The 22,879-nt window shown below is 43.3% G+C and overlaps 1 protein-coding gene across 1 annotated transcript in view; it reads right to left on the bottom strand.

Moving 5' to 3' along the window:
* Positions 1-22,879, bottom strand: part of LOC139643317 (dedicator of cytokinesis protein 3-like) — a 41,869-nt gene that overhangs the window by 12,212 nt on the left and 6,778 nt on the right. Inside the window, exons 4-31 of the mRNA XM_071518429.1 lie at positions 20,699-20,754; positions 16,883-16,979; positions 15,041-15,189; positions 14,112-14,196; positions 12,733-12,774; positions 11,653-11,807; positions 11,359-11,440; positions 11,192-11,252; positions 10,696-10,843; positions 9,411-9,499; positions 8,264-8,389; positions 7,017-7,141; positions 6,699-6,861; positions 6,448-6,554; positions 5,184-5,355; positions 4,421-4,518; positions 3,888-3,971; positions 3,673-3,773; positions 3,477-3,558; positions 2,810-2,980; positions 1,855-2,047; positions 1,607-1,734; positions 1,169-1,315; positions 924-1,022; positions 719-813; positions 438-513; positions 176-276; positions 13-71 (exon numbers count right to left, since the gene is read on the bottom strand). Of these exons, the coding sequence (XP_071374530.1) occupies positions 13-71; positions 176-276; positions 438-513; positions 719-813; positions 924-1,022; positions 1,169-1,315; positions 1,607-1,734; positions 1,855-2,047; positions 2,810-2,980; positions 3,477-3,558; positions 3,673-3,773; positions 3,888-3,971; positions 4,421-4,518; positions 5,184-5,355; positions 6,448-6,554; positions 6,699-6,861; positions 7,017-7,141; positions 8,264-8,389; positions 9,411-9,499; positions 10,696-10,843; positions 11,192-11,252; positions 11,359-11,440; positions 11,653-11,807; positions 12,733-12,774; positions 14,112-14,196; positions 15,041-15,189; positions 16,883-16,979; positions 20,699-20,754 (3,091 nt within the window). The remainder of the gene's footprint in view (positions 1-12; positions 72-175; positions 277-437; positions 514-718; positions 814-923; positions 1,023-1,168; positions 1,316-1,606; positions 1,735-1,854; positions 2,048-2,809; positions 2,981-3,476; positions 3,559-3,672; positions 3,774-3,887; positions 3,972-4,420; positions 4,519-5,183; positions 5,356-6,447; positions 6,555-6,698; positions 6,862-7,016; positions 7,142-8,263; positions 8,390-9,410; positions 9,500-10,695; positions 10,844-11,191; positions 11,253-11,358; positions 11,441-11,652; positions 11,808-12,732; positions 12,775-14,111; positions 14,197-15,040; positions 15,190-16,882; positions 16,980-20,698; positions 20,755-22,879) is intronic.

The raw sequence follows: 22,879 nt of genomic DNA, 5'->3' as shown, positions 1-22,879 counted from the left end.
TGATGATCTCACCCAATTTTTGCCACATGCTGAAGAGCTCATAGGCCATCATCACTCTCATATCTCCATGCCTACAAAATGGCAAGTGTAGGAAAGTAGAAAGTTAGAAAACTAACAGGTTTATGACTTCAGTGTGTTGGAAAGGAAACACACACAAATAAAAACAGCTTCTTACTTGTCAAGGACTTTCTTCCTCTTCGCCTGGCTGAGCGGCTCCAGCTGCAGACTGGGCTGGTTGATGTACAGGACTGTGAGGCTGAAGAAGGAGTTCCACACCTGCCACACACAACACACATACACAATTACATACAGAATTGAAATGCTGTATTGAAGAAATACTCCCAGAAATGTAATCATGGAACAGTATTAGATATTTCGTGGCTATGGTACAGAGGGTTTCCTTCACCCTCATCCCCCCCTGCTGTTCGGAGACACACCTTGAAATCGAAATCGGCCTCAGAGAAGTTCTTGTGCAGCGCCGGAGATAGAAACTGTGTTGTCACTACGATGATACTGCAGAAAACACAGCACACACAACGTTACGCCTTCAGCTTACAAAACAAGGTGGCTGCCAAAAATAGATGAAAAAAAAAACTGCAACACAAACATCACCTTCAGATCGGGATTATCTGAAGGGAGTCTGATCTCATGGTTGGTTGTATTCCCTTACCGGCTCTGTGACAAAGACAGCTTGACAGAAATGGCAAAGCAGACTTACTGACTCGTCAGAAGCCTCATGACACTCCAGTCTCGGGGGAAGATAGTCAGTTTCATCAGATTGCGGAACACGCAGAAGATCTTCAACAGGAACTCCTGGAGAGCAATATATTCACAAACCGTATGCAGTCTAGGTATATAGTAAGCAGGCTTCAGCAAAACACTTTAATCTTGTTCATTTGTGTGACTCAGAGACGGGTTCCCACCTTGAGCTCCTCCTTGCTATGGAAGTTGTTGAGTAGGTGGTGAAAGTGGATCTCTGTCATCTGCCGGAGCAGGGAGAGCAGACAGGAAACATACTCCCCCTGCACAGGAGAAAATGATACGGACACACACACACACACACATAGAGATTCATCAATTCAAAATAATAACTGAATTGCAACTGTTTTTACTGCATATTCTTAATTTCAAAGAGGCACGTATGTGTGTCCCAGAGTGCAGCGCTGACCGTGATCTCGGCGGTGCACTGGGGACAGCGCTGTCCTCTGGACGTCTCCACAGACTGAGACTTGCTCATGATGGACAGCAGAGTCTGCAGCAGCACATCCAGCAGACTCTCCACCATCATCTCCACCTCCTCCTGGACCGAAGACTCCTGAGAGAAACGGAGAATGAGTGGAAGGAAAGCAGAGAAATATTTAGCGAATAACTGAGACAAAGACACATGCTGCTTAATAGGCCATTTAATGTGTTGTAACAATGCTGTAGTGTTCGCCCTAACAAGCTACAGCTGCATTACCATGATCAAATATCTTTAAATAAGACAGACAGGAATTTTAGATTGCATTTTTCCTATTTTTTTTTTTTTTTTTCGCTTCAAACAATAGAGCCTGTAAGGCGCAATAGAGAGTTTTATAGAGTGTGCATATGGCACAAAGTACTGCACCATGGAGCTAGTCTTGATGATGGAAAAGATGCTGCCCAGGATCCCAGAGCAGATCAGCAGCTCCCTCTGCTGGCGCAGATGCAGGTGGATGTGATGCAGAACCACCGGCAGCAAGATGCTACGAGACTCTGAAGGACGGAGAGAGAGAGAAAACGCAGAGGAAACAGAGTGAGAAGGTGAAAGCACTGTATGTACATTGGGCTTACATATGTGGAATTACACAGTCTAAACTAAAATTTTTATCTTACCTGGGAAAAAGAAGAGGCGACTCTCGACTGTTCGGGCAATGGACTGCAGTTTGACTACATCCATAGACTGGCCGATGTCCACCGTGCTGGGCATGCTCCCTAGGGTGCCCCTGACATACTCAGCCACCTCCTGCACAGTGAACATCTGCAGCAGCTCATCAAAGATATCAGGGAAACTGTTCAACAGCGCTGCCTGAGGGGGGAAAACAAAGAAGGAGAGAGAATAAGATTTTGTAATGTACATCTGCATTACAAAATGCACCAAGCTACAATTTGAACATGTGGAAATGGAGCATGGAAATATCACTTTCATATCAAATGGGATTCTCTTCAATGTGACACAAAACAGAATAACCCAAATTTAAGCCTGCTATTCATATTCTAAAGGGAGCACACCCAAGATCTCAATGCCTTGAATGGGAATAAATTGTATCTACTTACGCAGACATAACCTCATAGTTTCCTTCCTTCAGAGTCTGAAGTAACCAATACAATACCCAAATCTAAAGAACTGACTGCATATCGGTGACTTAGGAAAACGTCATCCTATTTCAGCAGGTTGGTGGATGCACAGCCTCTGCTGCATTGTGGGACCAACACAGGGGGGCACTGTGACTTACTGAGACAGACGAGAGCCCCGGAGCATGACCACAGAGAGGCATGCAGCTGATCACACCCCTAAACTGTCCAAGAGCAAGTCGAGGATGGGGCAACAGTGGGGGGGAGAGGGATCGGAGCATCAATCAAACAGGGCACAGAATGGAAAAAGACTTCAACAAAAAGTTAACAGAGCAAAAAAAAAAAAAGGCAAATCAATGTGTGACACATGAAAGCAAACTAAACAGATGAATAAATAGAAAATAACAAACATTTATAACCAAAGATACACAAGCAGATGATTGTAGATAGATGTCAAAGTGCAACAGACAGAGAGACGCCTTGCTAACTGTCTGACCTGCGTGAAGACCAGGGTCTCGGAGCTGCGGCTGTCCAGGCTGAGGACGAAGCGGATGGACTGGAAGAGTTCTTGGATGCTCGCCCGAAACTGCTCCTCCTCCATCCCGCAGGTGGCTCGGGAGTACAGGATACGAGACTGGACAATGAACTTGAACAGGTACTCCAGAGCCTGGGGGGGGGTGGGGGGAAGGGGGGGGGGAGAAACAGTCAGCTAAGGTACATGTCACATCGCATCATCTTGCAGTTCCCTAACAAGGAACAAGCACCAAGCACCAGATGGCTCTGTGCTTTACCTGGCACAGAAAATCAATACATGAAAGAGATGTTTCCAATCTTCAGGTCTCGTAACTGAATATGTCTTTACATGATCTCATCATAGAGGCAACAGGAAATTCAAAGACTATGTGAACCCACACATCAATACGTCTAGAGATAAAGTATTGATAACTTCCTTTCATTAGTCTTTTTCTGAGCGGAGAACTCGGCTCCTGTAGCCTTGTAAGGCTTCATATTACGCCTTATCAGGCCTGCTTGCCTTCGCTTTGACAATTTCTTTATGCCTCACCAGTGAATCTCCTTTGAAAGAATCAAGACAGACTTTTCTTGCCGCTCAGAATCTGAACGAGATGGATGTGTGTGTGTGTGATCTCGAACGTGAACTTTACCCTCATGGCTTCCTGGATGTGGTCCTGTCTGACGACCTCGGCGGAGCGGTCCATGTACCACTTTAGACATCGAATCAGCTCTCTGCAAATAAATTGAGAGCCTCAGAGTCCACGTCATCTGCAACTTTGCAAGTATCTCAATCAGATTTTTAAGTTGATTTAATTTGAAATGGAAAAGATGCATGTATTGTTTTACTTGTAAGCCAGAGCTCCAGCAAAGTGGTTTTGGATGTAGGAGTCCATGACAGGTCTGAAGTGGTAGAAGCGGCTGTCCCTGAGCAGGTTAATGATGAACACCTGAACACACACGGGTAAATAGATGTTATGCCTATTTCCTCTGCTTATGGTCGCAATACATCATTTAATGTACGATCTGTGTTTCATTAAAATAGTGAACTGTTGTTTTCCTACCAGTGACTGGAAAACCAGCGGCCCGTATTTATCAGTGTTGTCATCTAAGAGACAAAAGAGCGTATCGAGGACATCTCGCAGGAACTGCAGGGAAAAAGGGAACAAGACTCAGCAAAACCATCACGACGCAACAGTATCACATTAAAGGCCTTGTCTGTAATTAAAATAGAAACAAAGGGCTTACATTCTTACATTCTTTTTTTTTAAACAGTAAAAGATGTTTTACATGCATTATTTCTGAATACTACAACACAGTCAACATGTATTTTGATTAACAATGAGTTAAGAAAGTTGTAAACAGATTATTCTTTCATCTGCATGACTTGCCCTCTAAGAATTTCAACTATAATCAATAATCTTTAAAAATTCAAGACTGGGGATTTAACTTAGAAAAACGGCAAGTCATTTTTTCTTCCCTGGGCCAAATAATATAGGTGATTTAAAACCATGCCCCTCCTTAGGTTAAATATTCTGTGATTGTGCCGTCAATATCACGCTTCGCATCATAAGATAAATAATCAGCGGACAGTAACCTTGACAATCTCCTCTCCGCTGATTTGACGTAGTCGACCGAGGATATCCAACACCCGGTCCGGATGGGCCTTCCAGTTCAGAAGGGCCAGGAGGTCCACTGAAAACACAGAGCAGAATAGAACAGAATAGAACAGAACAGAGCAGAACAGGACAGGACAGGACAGGACAGGACAGGACAGGACAGGACAGGATAGAATAGAATAGAATAGAATAGAATAGAATAGAATAGAACAGAACAGAACAGAACGGAACAGAACAGAAATTAATAAAACAGAATAGAACAGAACAGAACAGAACAGAACAGAACAGAACAGGACAGGACAGGACAGGACAGGACAGGACAGGACAGGACAGGACAGGACAGAATAGAATAGAATAGAATAGAATAGAATAGAATAGAATAGAACAGAACAGAACAGAACAGAACAGAGCAGAACAGAATAGAATAGAATAGAAATTAATAAAACAGAATAGAACAGAACAGAGCAGAGCAGAATAGAACAGAACAGAACAGAACAGGACAGGACAGGACAGAATAGAATAGAATAGAATAGAATAGAATAGAACAGAACAAAGTAGAATAGAATAGAATAGAATAGAATAGAATAGAATAGAAATTAATAAAACAGAATAGAACACAACAGAATAGAATAGAATAGAATAGAACAGAACAGAACAGAACAGAACAGAACAGAACAGAATAGAATAGAATAGAAATAGAATGGTGAAATATACAGAAGAGCATGTAAGCTGTCAGGTTACCGTTCTGTGTGAGTTTGGTGGAGCAGAGCAGCGTAGAGACCCAGAAGGTCTCTTTGGGACTCCTCTGGAAGGGCAGGTTGGCCGGCAGGTTGGGGCAGCTGTTGAAGTCCTCCTTGCAGCAGGGCATGCTGAGGTACAGGCCCTGGTTACTGAAGGTGGCGTTCTCGTCACACTGAGGAAGGACAGATGAGACTCAGCAGTCCACTAGGTTTGATGATTACTATTGCACTGCGCTTTTTCTGTACTTTTGAGGCATGTAGCAACTGATAATGTACAGCAATAACTGCCAGATAACGTGATAACTTCAAAATAACATCAAAATGTAATAAAATTTCCCTTAAAATGTAGTAAAATACCCAAATATTGGAATAACATCACATTATTACATTAACCAGCGATTATTACTTAATAAGGGGTGTATCATATTTTTTACTGATGATGTAATAATATTTAGTTTTTACTAGTGTTCGACCAATATGGGTGTTTGAAGGCTGTTAATGATATTTTCGGTTTGAAGCTGCCGATAGCCAATATTTTGTGCCCTATAGTCAATATTTTTAAATGTTTTCATTTCATTACAAGTATTTGGTGTTTCCGCCAGAGTTTTATTTTTGTCAAGCCTCTGAAACAGCATTTAGACCATGGAACAGTAAAACTCTCCACTGAAACCTAAACTAATGAGATTCTTTTATGGTTAGCAGCTCTTTGAGGCAGGGTCGTACCAGTAGGGAAAACTCTGGGATACATTACTACCTGTAAATGAAGAATTAATTTACAAAAACATTACATTACTTAATAAAATGAAAATAAAATAAATGTCATTACAGGTTTTAAAGTCTGTTTTAATGTAGCTGTGATCAGGGAGGAGCCTCCATCATATAGGCAGTTGGCAACATAGCTGGCTGATATTTAATAAAAAGCTAATATCAGCAAATCCATCTATTGGTTTAACTCAAGTTACCTCATAATACCGAGTTATTACATTATTAATCATTAATATTATTACACCATCAGTTAAAAATGTTACACCCCCCATGAAGTAATAATCACTGGTTAATGTAATAATGTCATGTTATTACATGATGTGCAACTTTATTACATTAACAGGTTTTACTACATTTGAACCCATTTAGAGGAACATTTTATTACATTTTGAAGTTATTATGTCATCCGGTTATTAGTTATTACAGTTGCTACAAGGCACCATACCTCTCTAACTATGTCAGTGTAAGTGTGTGTGTGTCTGTGTTAATCATGCTCCCACCTTGTAGACATACAGCTCATGGCTCTCATCTGACAGCGTGGTCCCATCTTCTCTCATCAGAGGAGTGAAGGCGAAACCAAACAGTTTTTTCTCCCCTTTGTCTTTAGCTGAAAGGAAGCGCACAGGCATCATATCATGCTTACATCTACACTGCACAAGCAATACTTGTATAACCCCAAGCATAACCCGATCCGTCCTAATAAAATCATGTGCTAAGGGATGATTGCCACCGGTCAGCATTACTGACTCACTGGAGCAGTGTCTGAACTCAAAGCGTAGGTGGGATCCTCTGAAGCGGTCTATAGGGATGGGTAGCTTGACCATCTCACTCCAGCGAGGGCTGTTGTTGTGGTAAAGGACAAAGGAGCGATGCTCACTGGTGTTGGGCTCCCCACTGCCCAGACTGATGCAGTCCTGAGAGAGAAGGAACATGGCAGATTGATTGTCTTTATTGAGATATAGATTGTATGGATGGATGGGAGGAAAGTTACACTGATATACCATGGGTTGATGATGCAGTAGATAGAAAATTATTGAAAGTAAGGAAATAAGAAGAATGTGTTTCATACTTTGAGTGTGTCCCCATCGGCATACAGTACATAGACAGTGACCTCAATGTTCTTCTGGACGCTCTTGCCCCCCCTCTCAAACTCCCCTCGCTCCAGGGTGAGGTATAGGTCGTTACGTATGTCACCTGGACACAAACACAGGAAAAAACCCCGGTTAGGCCTGACACACTCGTACTTCATGAACAATATCCCTGTTCTACAACATTCTCTCAGACCTTCCTCGCCTCAATGTCACTGCTAGTCACAAAAGCAAGACAAAGACATCTCCAGAAATTCCCAGACTAGGATAAAAAAACATGTCTCATGCCCTGGCATGGTTAATAAGTTATAATGTACATGTGCACAGACAATTCTGCCAGCCCTGTGCTCCACAGATGAGCTGAGAGTGGTCAACATAAATTAGGCTGCGGCGCAGGCACCACACAGGGTTGCCAAGATGTGCACCACACGTCATTGTTCTTGTCAATGAAAAATGACCCTCCTGAGTTGTAATACACTGTAGCTCATAACTGTCCCAGCACCCTTTGTGAGGTCAGTGCTTAATGGAATAAATATCAGTGGCAACAGTGGTGGAAGATATTGCAGTTATTTATAAGATCAGATTATAGTTATTTATATCCAAGTCATTTCCTTGGGGACAGATGAGTCACAGAGAGTGGTATTGAGAGGTATTTCAGACTGACGGGGAAAGAGGAGAGGAGAGGAGAGGAGAGGAGAGGAGAGGAGGGGAGAAGAGGGGAGAGGAGAGGAGAGGAGAGGAGAGGAGAGGAGAGGAGAGGAGAGGGAGAGAGGAGAGGAGAGAGAGGAGAGGAGAGGTGTGCGCCATACAGTCTCAATGGAAACTAAGCAGAGCAACGCTGGCTGATGAAAGAAACCGAAATAAACACACACCTCTCTCTTTCTCTCTGCTCTCTCTTTAGTTATCTTTGAACACCTCTGCTCTTTATAATCTGCTCAGCACCTGACCTAAATGCTGCTCTCATACAAATGGGGAGTGAACAACTGAAAGCGATCTATCTATATCTTTTCAACGCTACTCCCTGCTGTTCCTCTTTTCTATTTGATCCCTTCCCCCCTTTCCATGCTCTCTACATCCCTCTTGCCCTATCCCCTTTCTCCTTCATCTGTATCCTCCCAGCCCTGATCTGTGACCTTCCCCTTTATCCATGCCTCCTACCCATCTGCCCGCTGGTCTCCACCTCCTCCCTGATCCTCTAGGTCCCCATTACCGCCTCCCCCCCTTTTACCTGGCAGGATGACATCTGGGAAACCCAGTTTGCGTGTGAGTGCCAGGGCCCTGCTGAACACAGCCTGGTTCTCCCGTCTGATCTGCTCCAGCTCACCCCGCAGCAGCTGCAGGGAAATGATGAGGCCTGGGGACAGAGGGAGGGAGTGTGAGCATATGTGTGTGTGTTGGTGTGTGTGTGTGTGTGTGTGAGTGTGTGTGTGTGTGTGTGTGTGTGTGTGTGTGTGTATGTGTGTGTTTGTTAGTGTCGGGGGGGAGCAAGTGGGGGAAAGGGCGAATGAGGAGGTGTGGGGGTGTGGGGAGGGAAAGGGAATAGAAGGAGAGAAAGCAGAGAGATGAAGAAGGAAGAAAAAAAGGAGGAGGGAGGAACAGAGGGGTATTTAAGGGACATTAGTCAGAGTGCGGGGGAGGAAAAGACAGACAGGAGTATGGATGGAGAGATGTAATCAGAGGCAGAGGAAAAGAGAGCGAAGGGAAAGAGATGGTGTTGTGGAATTAAGCAAGGAGGGAAGAAAAATATAGGTAGGGTACACATCTGGTGGCAGAGCTGGGTGACTCATAAGCTAGCTTGTGAGACGCTCATAACAAAAGGCAAGGAACACTGAATTGGCACGATTCACTCTTACAGTGATGCCATTTTGGAAATTTCACACACTAAGACATGTGATCGTTAAAAAGCAAAGATAAAGTCCTCTGCGTCCTCTGTCCTTTGCAGAAGCTGACCCATGTAGCTGAGCTATCAGTAATAATGGTTTCTGCCCTTCAGCTTATCCTTAATGGATATTATCATAGTCACAGTGATCAATACTGTATTATGACAAAGAATGTCTGATTCACCCTTGGGAGACCTCTAAGACCGTTCAGCTGCACGCATCACACTTGTAACTGATTGGATGTATCAAGCATGATGTATCAGAATACAGCCAATATGTGTCCATCAACAGCCATGTGTCCTGCTGAAGTGTCCTTGAACCCCTACCTGCTTACTCACTGTGAGCTGCTCTGGATAAGAGCATCAGCAAAAAGCCTATAATGTAAATGTTGATAGTTATTGCTCTGTAAGTCCTAAGCAAAAGAAAAGGACGAGTGCACATGTAACCCCGGGGAAGCCCTGTTGTGTAACAGAGCTGCAGAGATGTCACATTTACCATAGTTGGTGCTGGGAGCTGAGTACTTGGTGTTGGACTTGCGGATGATGTTCTCGTGAATCTGGTACCACTCGTTCTCATTGTTACATCTGGAGAGAAAGAGAGGCGGGTGGAGGTGTTAACAACACACCGATTAGCGAGCCCAGATGGAGGGATGGGGGACGGTCTGCGCGGGGACTACATGAACAGCATGTGTCCCAGAACCGATTTCCTCCTGGAGAAAAGGTAGCAGCAGGGGGAGGCACTATCAAGCAGCACATTAGCCCAAATGCACAGCGCACTAAGCAAAGCTGACAGCCAGCTCTCTACCAGCCTTTTTCATTACTGTGGGCCCGTAGGCCCCTGGGAAAGGCATGGGGAAATGCACAGACTGGAGCGTTATAGGAGCCGACAGTTTGGAGGCAGCTCAGCACTGAATCACTGCTCGCTTTTTAAAGGGAGGAGCTCTTCGACTCTGCAGAGAGATACAGTAAAAACAATGGCATCCGATTTTACAGGGAATAGAAATCTTTGTTTCATATCGGGCGGTACAGTTATCCTGAATATACTATACAACAAGGTACAGTGCGTCATACAGTACAGGGACAGTACAGTGTGTGTGTGACCTCTGACCCAGAGCGGACACTGAGGAGGACAGTGCAGAGACACAAGAGGATGTTCTGGGTTCTGACTGACAGCAAAGAATGCTTAGCTTGGTGTTATTGTTTTCATCGTCCTTTAACTTTGCTCATTTATCTAAGTGTCATGTGTCTCTCTCCCTCTCTCTCCCTCTCTCTCCCTCTCTCTCCCCCTCCCTCTCTCTCTCTCTCTCTCTCTCTCTCTCAGTGTCTTTCCCTTTCCTTCTCTGTGTCTCATTCCTTCATTGGTTGGCCGGTGTACAGCAGTGGTTCTCTGTGGCAAAGCCTAACAGAAGCAGCCAGATTCACATCACGCCAAGAGCCCTATCTTAGACCCGGGGTGAGCGGCTATTGATTTTCCAGAGGACACTTCATTATCATTCTGGTCAAAACACACTACGCATCAACGCTGGAGCGCTAGGTTGTCATGCACAACATTTGCAGAAAATTCACACAATAATCCTGCCTCATTACACACACGCTTCCGCTGTATATCCAGTAGTACAGAAACCACACAACTACCAAGCAATTACACTGACAGGTACCGAGTAATTATAGTGTAGGTTTCATACTTTCTCTGTATACAATCAAATTCTATCTAGTATTCATATTCAGGGAGAAGCGAGTACATACTGAGAGAGGAGAAACAGTTTCGCCGCTGCACTCACGTGTAAACTTTGAGCACAAAGTCCTTCTCCTCTTTGAGGTCTGTGATGGTGTGGAAAACATCACTCATGGCGAGAACGGCACAGCCATAGGGTCGTCTGTACTGAACGTGGGGCGGACCTTTCTTTGAGTCATTCAGCAGCATACGACCTGGACACAGAAAGGAGGAGGATACACTGTCTCAGAAGTGCCCCAACTTTGACTTAATTCTGCACTGTCTATGACACTTGATCTTTATTCTCTTTTTATGCATTTTAATTCTTTATTTATTCTCTCTTCTTATACACTTTATTATCTCTTTTTATGTGTTTTATTTATCTTATCTAATGTCTTATATACCTTGTGTAAAGCACTTTGAATTGCCTATGTGTACAAAATGTGCTACATAAATAAACTTGCCTTGCCTTGCCTATCTGAAGAAGGAACACTGATTCTTTTAAAAATCAGACTATCCTGAGACCATGGAAATCATATTTTTGTACACTGTACTTTATTTACCAGTTCTTATGACATGCGCCACAATGTACAGGTCTCTCTTCAAGTCTTTACTGCTCAGGTCCTGAGGAGAAACACAATGGACAATGTAATCAGAATATTCTTATAACAGTTGAAATACATTAAGTTTATCTGAAGTGGGATCACGCTCGATTCCTAAGAGTTGTTACCGTGAAGAGAGCGCACAGACGGTCCACCTTCTCTGGATTCTTTGGTCCTCCGTTTTTGTTCAACCTCACCATGAACTTCTCACTGCAATGGAAGACAGTTCACGGTTTCAGAGTTAAAGTCATCCTTAGAGTGCCTCAATCAATAAGCTGGACAGACAAGGTGTATATGTGTGTGTGTCCATGCATGCATCCACACACAGTACGTAGGTCCATTCGTGTGTGTGTGTGTCTTCGATGAACAGTGTTTGTTTTTGGGCTGACCACTGGCGCACTGAAGTCCTCCCAGCAGCCTACCTGATTTGCTTGGCCTCGCGAGTGTCGTACAGAAAGAAAAAGACGTCTGCGTCCTCGCTGATGCTGTTGTAAGTGAAGCTCTTCAGGTTGATGAAGAGGTGGTGCGACACAGGGACACGGCAACCGTCACCATGGCGCTGTCGCGTGCTGTCACCCTGAGAACGAAGAGACAGTGACCGTTAACAAGACAAGTCCCTTACTGCAAAGCTAAGTACCTGCAGTCTCGCACACATGTGCTCTGTGTTTATTCTCCAAAGGCTGCACAGATGTAATGTATGGAACTATATGGATAAGCTAAGACACCAGATCCATGTGAGCAGTCTAAGGGGTTAATTGGAATCACAAGACATCTACAAGAGGTTTAGACAATTTCTAATCACTATTATTACAAACGTAACAATCCTCAGTTATCATTTCCATCTCATAATGCATTTCTTTCTCAGTTGGAAAGGTGTCAAGAAGGCCTGAGGGATTATGGAGCATGAGAATTAAGTTGCTGTTTGCCAAGGCCTTCTCACTAACTAGATGTGATCCCAGTTTAGTATTTATGGGAGATCTAGTAGGAACCAGATGCAAAACTATGCTACAAATAAAAATCACTGCATCCATTTATAGAGTCACAACCAATGCAAGAAGTCTTTATACTGGTGTTTCCCATTGAGCTACATACAAATGCAATTCAGTGGACACTTTTATCCAAAGCGCCAAACACTATCATTAGTGCATACATCATTAGAATCTGCACTCCCCGTGGGAATCAAACCCCTAACTCATGCTCTTCCCATTGAGCATGACACTAACACCTTATTTTGACCATAAACTGCAAATTCCAACTCAACTCATAATTTTACATTTTAGGTGTTAGGCTGGCACACTGTTATCAACTAGAGCAATTCCTAGATCTCCAACATTACAGGAAACCAATAGTAAGGAGTAAAAGGGTCATAGCTATAGTGCCCTGACAATATTCCTGTGATCTTTGAGTGATAAAGTAAGAAAGAAGTATTCAGGAATGAAATGAGAACGAAGGAAAAGGGATTTTTTTCATTTCAAAGCCAAACAGCTTTGAAAAGACCATACCTGGTTTGTGCTTTGCTGGCCACAGTGTCTGCTGGATACATGCTAAAGAGTGAAGTTCAAAAGAAACATGTCAGTTCAGCCGGTCCATTCTTTACTCTTCCCACTCAGTATTGAACATATTTACCTCACCGCAGCTTCAGACACACACTACCTGAGCAGCGCCTCAGTCGATGCTTCGAATCTGATAAAAATTCACCTACCTATTTTGCCAGGAGGCTATACTTCAGTGTTCCTGCAGCACTAAAGGAAGCCCACATGAGGTAAAACGTGAGCGTGTGGGAGAGGAAAGGACAAAGCCAGTGTCGCCCACACACATCTCTCTGCTCAGCAGCCTAAAAGAACTCCTCTACTCCCCTACCTGAAGAGGTGCCAAGGCCTTGTGCCCTGCCAAAAACAAGCTCACTTTCATCGACAGAGTCAGGAGGCTTTTTGGCAAGGATGAGCTACGCTGTTGTTTCTGGACAGGGCATTTAGTGCACTAACAATCTGCCTGCAAAGCCGAGAAAAATGGCAAAGGGATAATGGGAGACTGCTGGGCAGTTGGAGAGTGTTTTGATCAGCATATGGACCTTCCACTATTGACCAGACGGGGTCTTCCACCTAGAGGATGGCCTCCCACAGCATTACATGAGATTTTATTACATCTGTGCCGTAATCACGTATTCCTAATGTTGGATCTGTTTGAGTAAGTCTCATCTCCCGCCAGTGAGTATGCACTTGAAACTCCCACATTACTCCAGCCAAATTCAAAAATAGATTTGAGACATAATTTATTTACAGAAATATGTCTCAAGTGAGGTTGGTGGTTTTAAATAACCAAGACTATAATCTATAATTAAACAAAAAATAATAATAAAAAATAAATCTGTATATATTTTCCCAAAGCCTCACCCAAGCTTGTCACATTGCATTACGTCTGCGTTGCTAGCTAGCAATCATGCCTGTGAGAGTCACGTGCGCGCGAGGAGAGGGACACACTCAATATGGCGGCAACATAAGCATAAAGAATAGGTCACATGAGGCTGCTCCATCCGCAACAGCTGAATCGTGCTCCCTCTAGTGAGTCACCTTTTTATGGATGATTTGATAATCGGTACATTCACACATCCCTACACATCCAACAACACATTCTCATATGCAAAACCAGGCTGAGGCACAGGAAAAATGCATACAGCAAGTGCAACAAATTCAAGTGTAAAGAAAGCATAATTTTGAGTCATTACTATAGATAGATGCATGATACAGAAATAAATTTATAAGCATTTATATCATTCAATAAATACTCATATTATACATATTATTAATTAATCATATTAAATAATTCAAAGACTGAATTTGTACAGCATGTGTCTGCTCAAGAACAAAGCCACCCAGCATACCATTTTGTATAGCTCAGATACGCTGATCTGATCTGGATCCACCATCTCAAACTCCTTTCTGGGAACGAGGTCTAAGCCGAGGTGCCTGATGACAGAGGAAAATGAAAAATAACAGGGAAGAAAGAAATCAGAGCCTTGGAAATAACTGGGTTTCTGATTCAAACAATACCAGCTAGATCAACAACACATACTAGATTTCTTCATATTTCTTTATATTTCTTTAAATCGCAGCCCTAGACTAAAACAAAATCATGGAGCACTGTCAGTACTACTATGATCTTTTGACCATGAAATTAGATCACCTCAGCACTCAGGTCAGTTTGCACTACAGAGCACTGAGCTCAGCATGCATGGTGAACACAGTACAATGTATTTCTCCATTTTCTCTTGTTCTATACATAAATATACGTAGAACTCAAGCATGATGCTCACTAATGTTGACCAATCCAGTGAACATGTACTGTGAAATTGAATGCGAGTGTACTTTGAACATGTACAATGAATCCCGCATTAAACCAACAGATGGCCCCTCCACCTAATGCTCCTCCTTGGCCGAGCCGGAGCCCTCTCTCCTTATCTCTGTTATGGATGCCTATGACAGCTCAGTTGGAAGGAGTTTGAAGCTGGCAACAGTGCGAATATGGGTTTACAATTCCTCCAGGGGCTGAGGATGTGCATTGACTTTAAGCCGCTTGAGATCCACTCATCTGCTAAATGACCATAAAATTACATCATAGGGGATGGTATTACGCACCCACACACACCCTGTGCTGGGGATCTCTCCAGTGCCAAAGAAATTATGTATTCTTTGGTGGCCAACAGTTTAATACTAACGTTCACCGAGTTGTGGGAAATGTCCAGTGACCTTGTGCACGCCTTCCAATTCCTCGCTTTCTCCATATAATGTATTCAATAGGAGAGAGACTCACTCATTGCCCCAGTCGAGCCGTACGGTGATGTGTCGTTTGATCTCGCGGGTCTGGTCCTGGGCGAGGTGACCCTGGATCAGCTGCCGGCGCAGGTCAATGAGCTCGTTCATCACATGACGCAGCTTATGGAACAGGTCCACCTTGTGTTTCTATTGGGGCGGATGGAAAGAGACAGGGCATTGGTGGGGAAACGTGAGGCTGCAGAACTTTGTGGTAAACACTACAGACTGCTAATGAAACTCTTCACAGTGAAGATTCACTACTTAGTATGTTTAACTCCATTTAGACAACAGTCCAGCAGTCCATCATAAACATGCATACAAAGCTGGACATTGAGAAAAATCAGAGTCTGCATCTATGTTGTTTTCAGGTGTTATAAATGTGATTTTCAAAATAGGTCAGCATCAAACTGTGAAACAACTTGAGAGGCCTCTGGAGATTTGTTGTATATTCAGCTCAATTTTATGCTCAAGAGAAAAGACTTGCTCTGCAGCTTGCCACTTCTGCCAGTGTGTACAGGTAAGAGAATGATATGTGTTGCTCCTGAGGTTAAAAGCTCACTGGCTTTGTTAATCCAGCTAAAAAAAACAAATATCCCTTGCAGGTCTGCTTTGACCCCTTTGGTTTCATCATCATCTCTTTTAGACCAAGGACAGCACTTTTAATTCAGGCATTTTTGTTCTCCCTAATGGTATGACAAGCCCACATTACCACCCAGGTTTGTTTACATAAATGCAAAGATTAAGCGCCGCTACAATGCTCATGTAAATTTAATGAGGGTAAACACTGCATGTTCTCAAAGGCTGGTAGCTGTTGAAAAACAAAGATTTTTGTCAGAGTTGATGAGCCCTTTCGGACGTCTATTCTGCAGGGCTAATTATGTACATTATAACAGATACACAGTTATGCTTAGGCCATTGCTCCCTGAAGTACTACCATGAATTCTAATTGGCAACAATAAGGTAAAACGTATCAACATCTAGCCAATGATACACCCTATTATTATGGATGTAACTGTGGCAACATGGCCCATACCACACAGGGGGTGAGCACCAAAATGAGCAGTGTTAAATCAGTGGCTCGCATTAGTCGAGCTTCAGAGGAAGTTACATCACCACAGCCATGCCTCGGGCTCCTTAGTTGCTCAGAGCATGAGCAGTCCTCAGTGAGAGGTTATGTAAAAACCCGCTGCCATCTCCGCAACATATCCACTCAGCTCCAACCTCAAACCCTACCAACCACTTCTGCCTGCCCTCTCGACACTTAGCAGGATTAAGGGTGCTTTAGGTTCCCAGTAATCATTTTTGCCGGGCAAGCAAAGGCTGATTGAAGGTGGTGAGCAGTACTGGATCTTAAGATGATGCCCAAACTGACAGAGCTGGGCCAAGATCTAAAGCAACGGCTGAATGACACAGCATGAAATTGCATACGACGGGGCTGAAGGCCATTATCTGTGGCCAACAACCATTTCTGTTCCCACATAGATAGTATATGAACATGTAGGGTGACAGTCAGGATGACATGCTATGGAGAAATATCTAACGGAGCTGTCACTGTATGTTTATGTCTCATGCTATCTACTACTCTTGCCGGCAAACCTGGTTATACCAGGTGTTGAATTAAGGTGGAGGAAAAAGCATACCGTAGCAAAAAAATACATATTCCATCAAATCCCTCTGGAGAATGCAAATCAAACAGTCATGGAGGCAATTTCTTTTTGCAAGAGCTGTTTTTCTCCAAATTCCCTGGAAAATGATGGTTATGTTAGGTCCAATCTCATATTCATTGCTCAGAGTTTTATGTTGATACGAGTGAGATGTACTGTAATATAGTGCTACTGACCACATAGAGCTGCTTCCACAAGACACCCCATTCCTGCAGTGTGGAGGTGGTCTCAGTGATGATAGGGTCCTCCAGGGGCACCACCGTCTCACAGAGCCTAGGGCAAGGAAACATGTAGAGGACACACACACACACACACACACACACACACACACACACACACACACACACACACACACACACACACACACACACACACACACACACACACACACACACACACACACACACACACACACACACACGTCACTGCCTCAAGTCAGCACTGAAATGACAAAGAGGTAATATCATGTAGAGTAATGAGATTTTCTCTGGCTGCAATTAGGGGCGGGGGTGGAGCACTCCGGTAAAAATCACAACAGACATCCTTTCTGTTTCTGATCACATTCATATAGGAAACCATCAGACTAAAGGTTAGATCTCCAGCTAGAAAAAAAAAAAGATGACATCTGACTTGCATCGTAAATTGTGACTCTCTCTGCTCTTTTCAAACTAGGGTGAAAAAACTGAACTTTGACACTCGTGGTCTATGATTGCTTTCGCTACAAAGAAAACGTCTCTGGGTAAAAATCACTCGACAGTCCATCCATTACATAACGAGTCAGAGTGATCCTCTATGGTGAGGATGCTTTAGGAGAGCTACAGAGATGCAGTAGGTGTTTCACCTCATTAACTCCACTAGACAGCAAAGCACATTTCCCCAAGTGCAGCTCCTGGAGCGGGGAAGTATAATAATGTCGATTTCCAAGTCTGCACTTTTAATTGTTTGAGTGCAAACGAGAGTCCTCCCCACTATGTGGTAACTCCACTGGAGGGTGGTGATATAACAGCAAACTCCCAGTCCACACTGTGCCACACATCCCAACCAGTAGATTTAATGTCCATGAGCACAGGCTGATAAAGAGCTCCACTGCCTGCCTTTGTCTTTGCCTTGCTTTTGGCCTCCACACACGGCCATGGCCAGCTTTTGTGGCTAGAACCACAGAGGTCTGATGCCCACTGTGTGTGTGTGTGTGTGTGTGTCTGGGAGTGAGAGAGTGAGAGAGAGATTATGTGCATGCAGGTCAGTGGCTGTCCAGTGCTAATTCTATTTAAGAATGGATCCTCACAAATCAGCGATGAGGGGAAATTGGACAACGGAGAAGGGAGGGATACACATGCTCTGACATTGATCAGTTGATGGATCTATATCACACCCCTGTGTAATGAGTGAGGGAGAGCTTCATCAGCTTCATCAGCTTACATGAGCCGATGGTCCTGATTGGTAGAACATTGTGAAACTTAATTGTTTTTTTTATTGTCACTGCTCATGTCCTCCAAAATCTGTGGGTGAAGTTCTAGTAGAGCCCAACTGTAGCAGCCAAGGGAGGAAAAACTGCTGTACGTGTATCTGAGGTTGTCAATATTTTGTAGAGAAGCATTTAATATCAATGACGCAGACAATATAAGCTGTCCTGCATATGCATGAGGTGTTCCCTCACTCTAATCTTAGCATGACTGTTGGGCTTGACTGACACAGAGGTCAGGAGGTCGAACAACAGTCTCAGGTCTCTCTCTGTATTAATTTTTACTGAAACTGTGTCACTGAGGACACAAACTTTGCAAAGACATGTTTTGCTCTCTTATAGCTGCTTTGTAGTGTTATATTCCACAGCTTTTTTTGTCTGTGCCACTCCTAGAGGTCACAGTATGTTCTTTGTAGAACTAAAATAGATACTCTATGGAAATCAGGCTAAGGGCTCTATTTTCGTGAATCAACGGTGCAAAGTGCAGTCAGTGGCACAAGGCACAGCCGCACAGGGCGTGGCCACAGATTTTTGGTATTTTTGTGGCCAGAGGCACACGGCAAACTTGCGGCGCAGTTGGAAACGGGGATTAGGAGGAATACATTATCAGTAGGTACAGTAGGGACTGGCGTCGTGATGACCTCACCTCTTTTCCTTCCCCTTAAAAGCAGTGCGCTATGACAATTTCATGATGGAGAGAACAGTCCGGAGCGGATCTGCCACAAAAGTTTCTCCCAAGAGGAAACTGATGTCCTTGTGCAGGAGGTGCAGAATCGCCACGAGCGAACATACCGCACTTTAAATTAAATTAGCTTGGGAGGAGATAACACATTTAGTTCCTGTGTTGCTCCGGTCCTAAGAGAACCGTTGCCCAATGTAGGAAACAGGTCAATGATATTAGGCGAAGAGCCAAACAGAAGTTGGCGGCGAACCGCAGGGACAGTTTAGCCGTGGGAGGAGGCCATCCACCAGCCTGACATCTATAGAAGATACGACCGCTTCTCCATTCCACACTCTGCATAATGCCGCATACTGACAGCTCTATGTTGGATGACAATCATTAACATCACAGCTACGAGTGTATAGTAAGAATGAATGAAAAATGTTGTATCTTATTGTTTCCTGCTTGACGGGTTTATATCAAGTCAAATTGGCCAACATATCACCCACAGAAAGGGTTGCTAATCTTTTGAATAGGATCTGTTCATGCACACATTGCTTGGTAAAGCCACAAAAATAACATAAAACAGACTACCTGGTCTGAGCAGGCAGACAATGCAAGCGCAAATCCTGGTAATCCAAAATTGCACTGCACTACTCGAGCATTACTGACATACCCCCTACTAGGGCTCGGTATCGTTAGGATGTTACAGATTCCGGTGCCTTTTTCGATTCTTCTTACCAATGTGATTGTTTATCATTCACTTAACGATTCCTCCTGCATAAATTGTCAGGGGCTAAAGACTACATACAGCTTTAGTGGAGTTTACTTTGTTTTATTTCTCAAGAAAGACATTGCTGTGTAGGTACTTTTGTGTCAGAATTACTTGTCAAAACAGCTAAGGTATAACACCTTACTTCAGAGAACACAATACAAGTGAAACAAGTGAAAAAATGTCAAGTACTTGGATTCGTATTTTCCACTTCGTTCAAGCACACTCTACACCCATAATTACAATATTTCCGACAGCATTTGAAGGCAGCATCTGCTTGCTACTGTTGTGACTGTTGGTGCAGTGCAGAACAAGTGTGGAAAATCTAGGAGATAATGAGGTAAATATTGAACTTTTGGACCCACAGTGCAATCGTTTGGCTTCAGAACACTCAGAACACGGATTATGCTGCACAAGCTGTTTGGAGTAATTTTATGGTAATTTTTTTTTCTTCAGCGTCTTCAGCAACTTCTGTTGTTTTGAAGAAAGAAAAACTCACTGTATGTTATATGGACATACAGACTTCACCGGTGTCTTGACTGACATGACGGTGAGTAGACAAATTACATCACTGCTTGCGATTGACCGCACACCGAAAGGGTCAAAAAGCTTTGCAGGTACTCAAGAAGCATCCAGCTGTTCAACATTCTTAATAATAATCATAAGAGGTGTCATTAGTGTGATGGCTTATTGATTCCGGTGAATTAGGCAATTTGGAACTGGGAACTAAATTGGAACCGGTTCTCGATACCCGGCCCTACCCCCTACTGCGCCTCTCATCCCACCTTGGCGCAGTCAAGTTCATGGCGAGTCACCAAAATACCAAACAGGCACATCAAATCATGTACACTATGAAGTATCCAGGTTTTTGTGGACCCTCTGCAATACTTCTGTGGAGCCCTAGGGTGCCTGGTTCCTAGGGGGCTGCAGACCCGAGTTTGAAAACCTTGGTCATATCAATGATACCGTAAAATCAACCTGACATTATCTGCTATGGATATTATTCTCTTAAAAGATTAAAGGATACAGAGGAAGTGGTTAGATTACAGTCGACATGCTTAAATAAATAGCATTTTGTCATTCAACTTGAGACATACCCTCTGTTGGTCACTGTGGATTTCTTCAAGTGGACATAGCTGGTTGGGAAAATACCCTGCGAACAGAAGAAGGAGCAAAGATGTTACAAAGAGTATGATCTCTCCATCTCCTACAACACACAAATTAAACATATTCTATTGTGTTTGTATTATTAGCCGGACTGAACAGCGTTGAAGGCTAGTTGTTTGAAGAACTAGACATTGTAACGAAGAGATTTTACAGTGGAAATGTTGTCAATCACAAATTTTTACATTTCTAAATATTGCTGGCATCACATTCATGGAAGTAAAACATCACACTTCCTTAAGATTGGGCCAATTTTTGTATTGCCGTAAGCAATTTTTTTTCTGCCATGCAAAAAAAAGAAAAAGAAGAAAAAAACAGATGTGAAGCCTGTCCTGTCTGCACACACCACCACAGAGACGAGAGGCAAAGCCATGTGCAGTAGCCCTAATTGTGGCTTGGCTTAGCAGGGAAGGGCATGAGAGACTGAGTGGTGCCAACTGCCACCCTTGCAGTTCATCTTTCTTATTCTAATCTGCCAGATGTGATGAATTGGCCACAGTGAGCACGGCTAATTCTCTCGGCACAGAGAGAGAGAGAGAGAGAGTATGGGGGCGAATGAATGTAGGCAGTAGAGTACATAACAAAATGGAGGCATGTTAGTAGGAACTGTAAATAGCTGATGAGAGTAGAGCAGGGCAACATGTAGCCACTAACACCTACATTTGCCAAGATTGGACAGTTTTACTGCTTTCTCTGAAACACGCCAGCAGCCTCACATAACACTTCTGAGGTTTCTGTTCAAAGCAGGATGAGACGTACGAAATAGCCTTGATTACCTGCTAGTGACATGTTTCTAATAACTTATTTGGCATTTAAGCTCCTGATAATAGCATCATTCTTATTATGGGTATACAACTTTGCGTCTTTGTTTTGCAACTTTGTATAATGACTTTCCAGACTGTGCAGGTGCAGGTTGTCAGGGACAGGGACAGTGGACAGGGACCGTCATAAACATGCTTTACTGAACAATCAATTCTATGGGAAGCAGATGTGTCAGTAATATATAATAACCATTTACTGCAGTGCAGTGTATTGATCTCTGTCAGCAGTGATGGTGGTATACTGCTCAGAGTTCAGTACCTATGGTCCAGTAAGGCCTCTGCTTACTGAGCCTCATGCAGAGGATTTAATGATGCTGCATGTAGAAACAACAGTATGAACAGGCTCTCTAGAGGGAATAGGAAGGTTTGGACATAACCCGTCTCTTCTGCCCTCCACCTGAACTTTCCTTCTGCTTTGACTGCAAACACAGCATCACAACAAGTGGTACAAGTCCATCATCCTGCCTCAGGACTGCAGCAGTCACCATACATAATTCTTTCTTGAATGTTATAAATTAGAATAAAATTGGCACATTATAACCAATAGCGTGCTTCTCCATAATGAGTGGCTGCCAGATCATTCATTGCACCATCTGCTGGCTGAAAAGAAAACAAAATTTGAATTTTCCAAGTAATTCTTCTGCTCTCAGTACAGCAGTGGTACAGCATGCACTCGGGAAAAATTGGATTTCTATGATGCTGTGATGATCTGTAAAGCCTGTTCTACAATCAGTGCCATCCTGCAATTTAAAAACAAATGATAGGGGTAGCATATGTGCCTCATAGCAAGCTGAATACCATGTACACATGCTGCATATATATCCAATGCATTATCTTTAACCTTTTTGTAAATTGATTTGCTCTATTTGCGCTTTTTATGTATAAATGCATTCTTCGAGTTTTTTTTCTGGCACTCAATTTGGTGTTACTGTATTGTGAATTCTTCTGACATAATACATACAGTATATTAGCCACAACATGTTGAGGAAACATTGGCATCAACCTTGAAGTCAGAACACCTTGGTAAAAACTGCACCTCTGGAGAAAGAGGTGGGGAGATAATTCTATTTCTGTTCCTGTAAAATCAAGGCTCTAGTCAATAAGTCAGTCAGTCATTAAAGTGTTCATTGACTACAGTAACTTTAGGATTAAGTTATTTCTGAGACGATTATCTCACATCACACATGTCTGGCATCACATCAGCATTAATAGAAGTGTAGTGGTCTTTGATAAAGGCTTGCAGTAAAGACGTCACTTTACATTTCTGCATCACAGTAATGCAGGGCAACCGAT

This window comes from Centroberyx affinis, unplaced genomic scaffold (assembly GCF_046629955.1).
Source record: "Centroberyx affinis isolate AG114_WGS23_722 - 3 ecotype Tasmania unplaced genomic scaffold, CSIRO-AGI_Caff_v1 ptg000582l_1, whole genome shotgun sequence".
Classification (NCBI taxonomy): Eukaryota; Metazoa; Chordata; class Actinopteri; order Beryciformes; family Berycidae; genus Centroberyx; species Centroberyx affinis.
The sequence above is the reverse complement of the archived record's forward strand: the minus strand, read 5'-3'. Positions and strand labels throughout refer to the sequence as shown.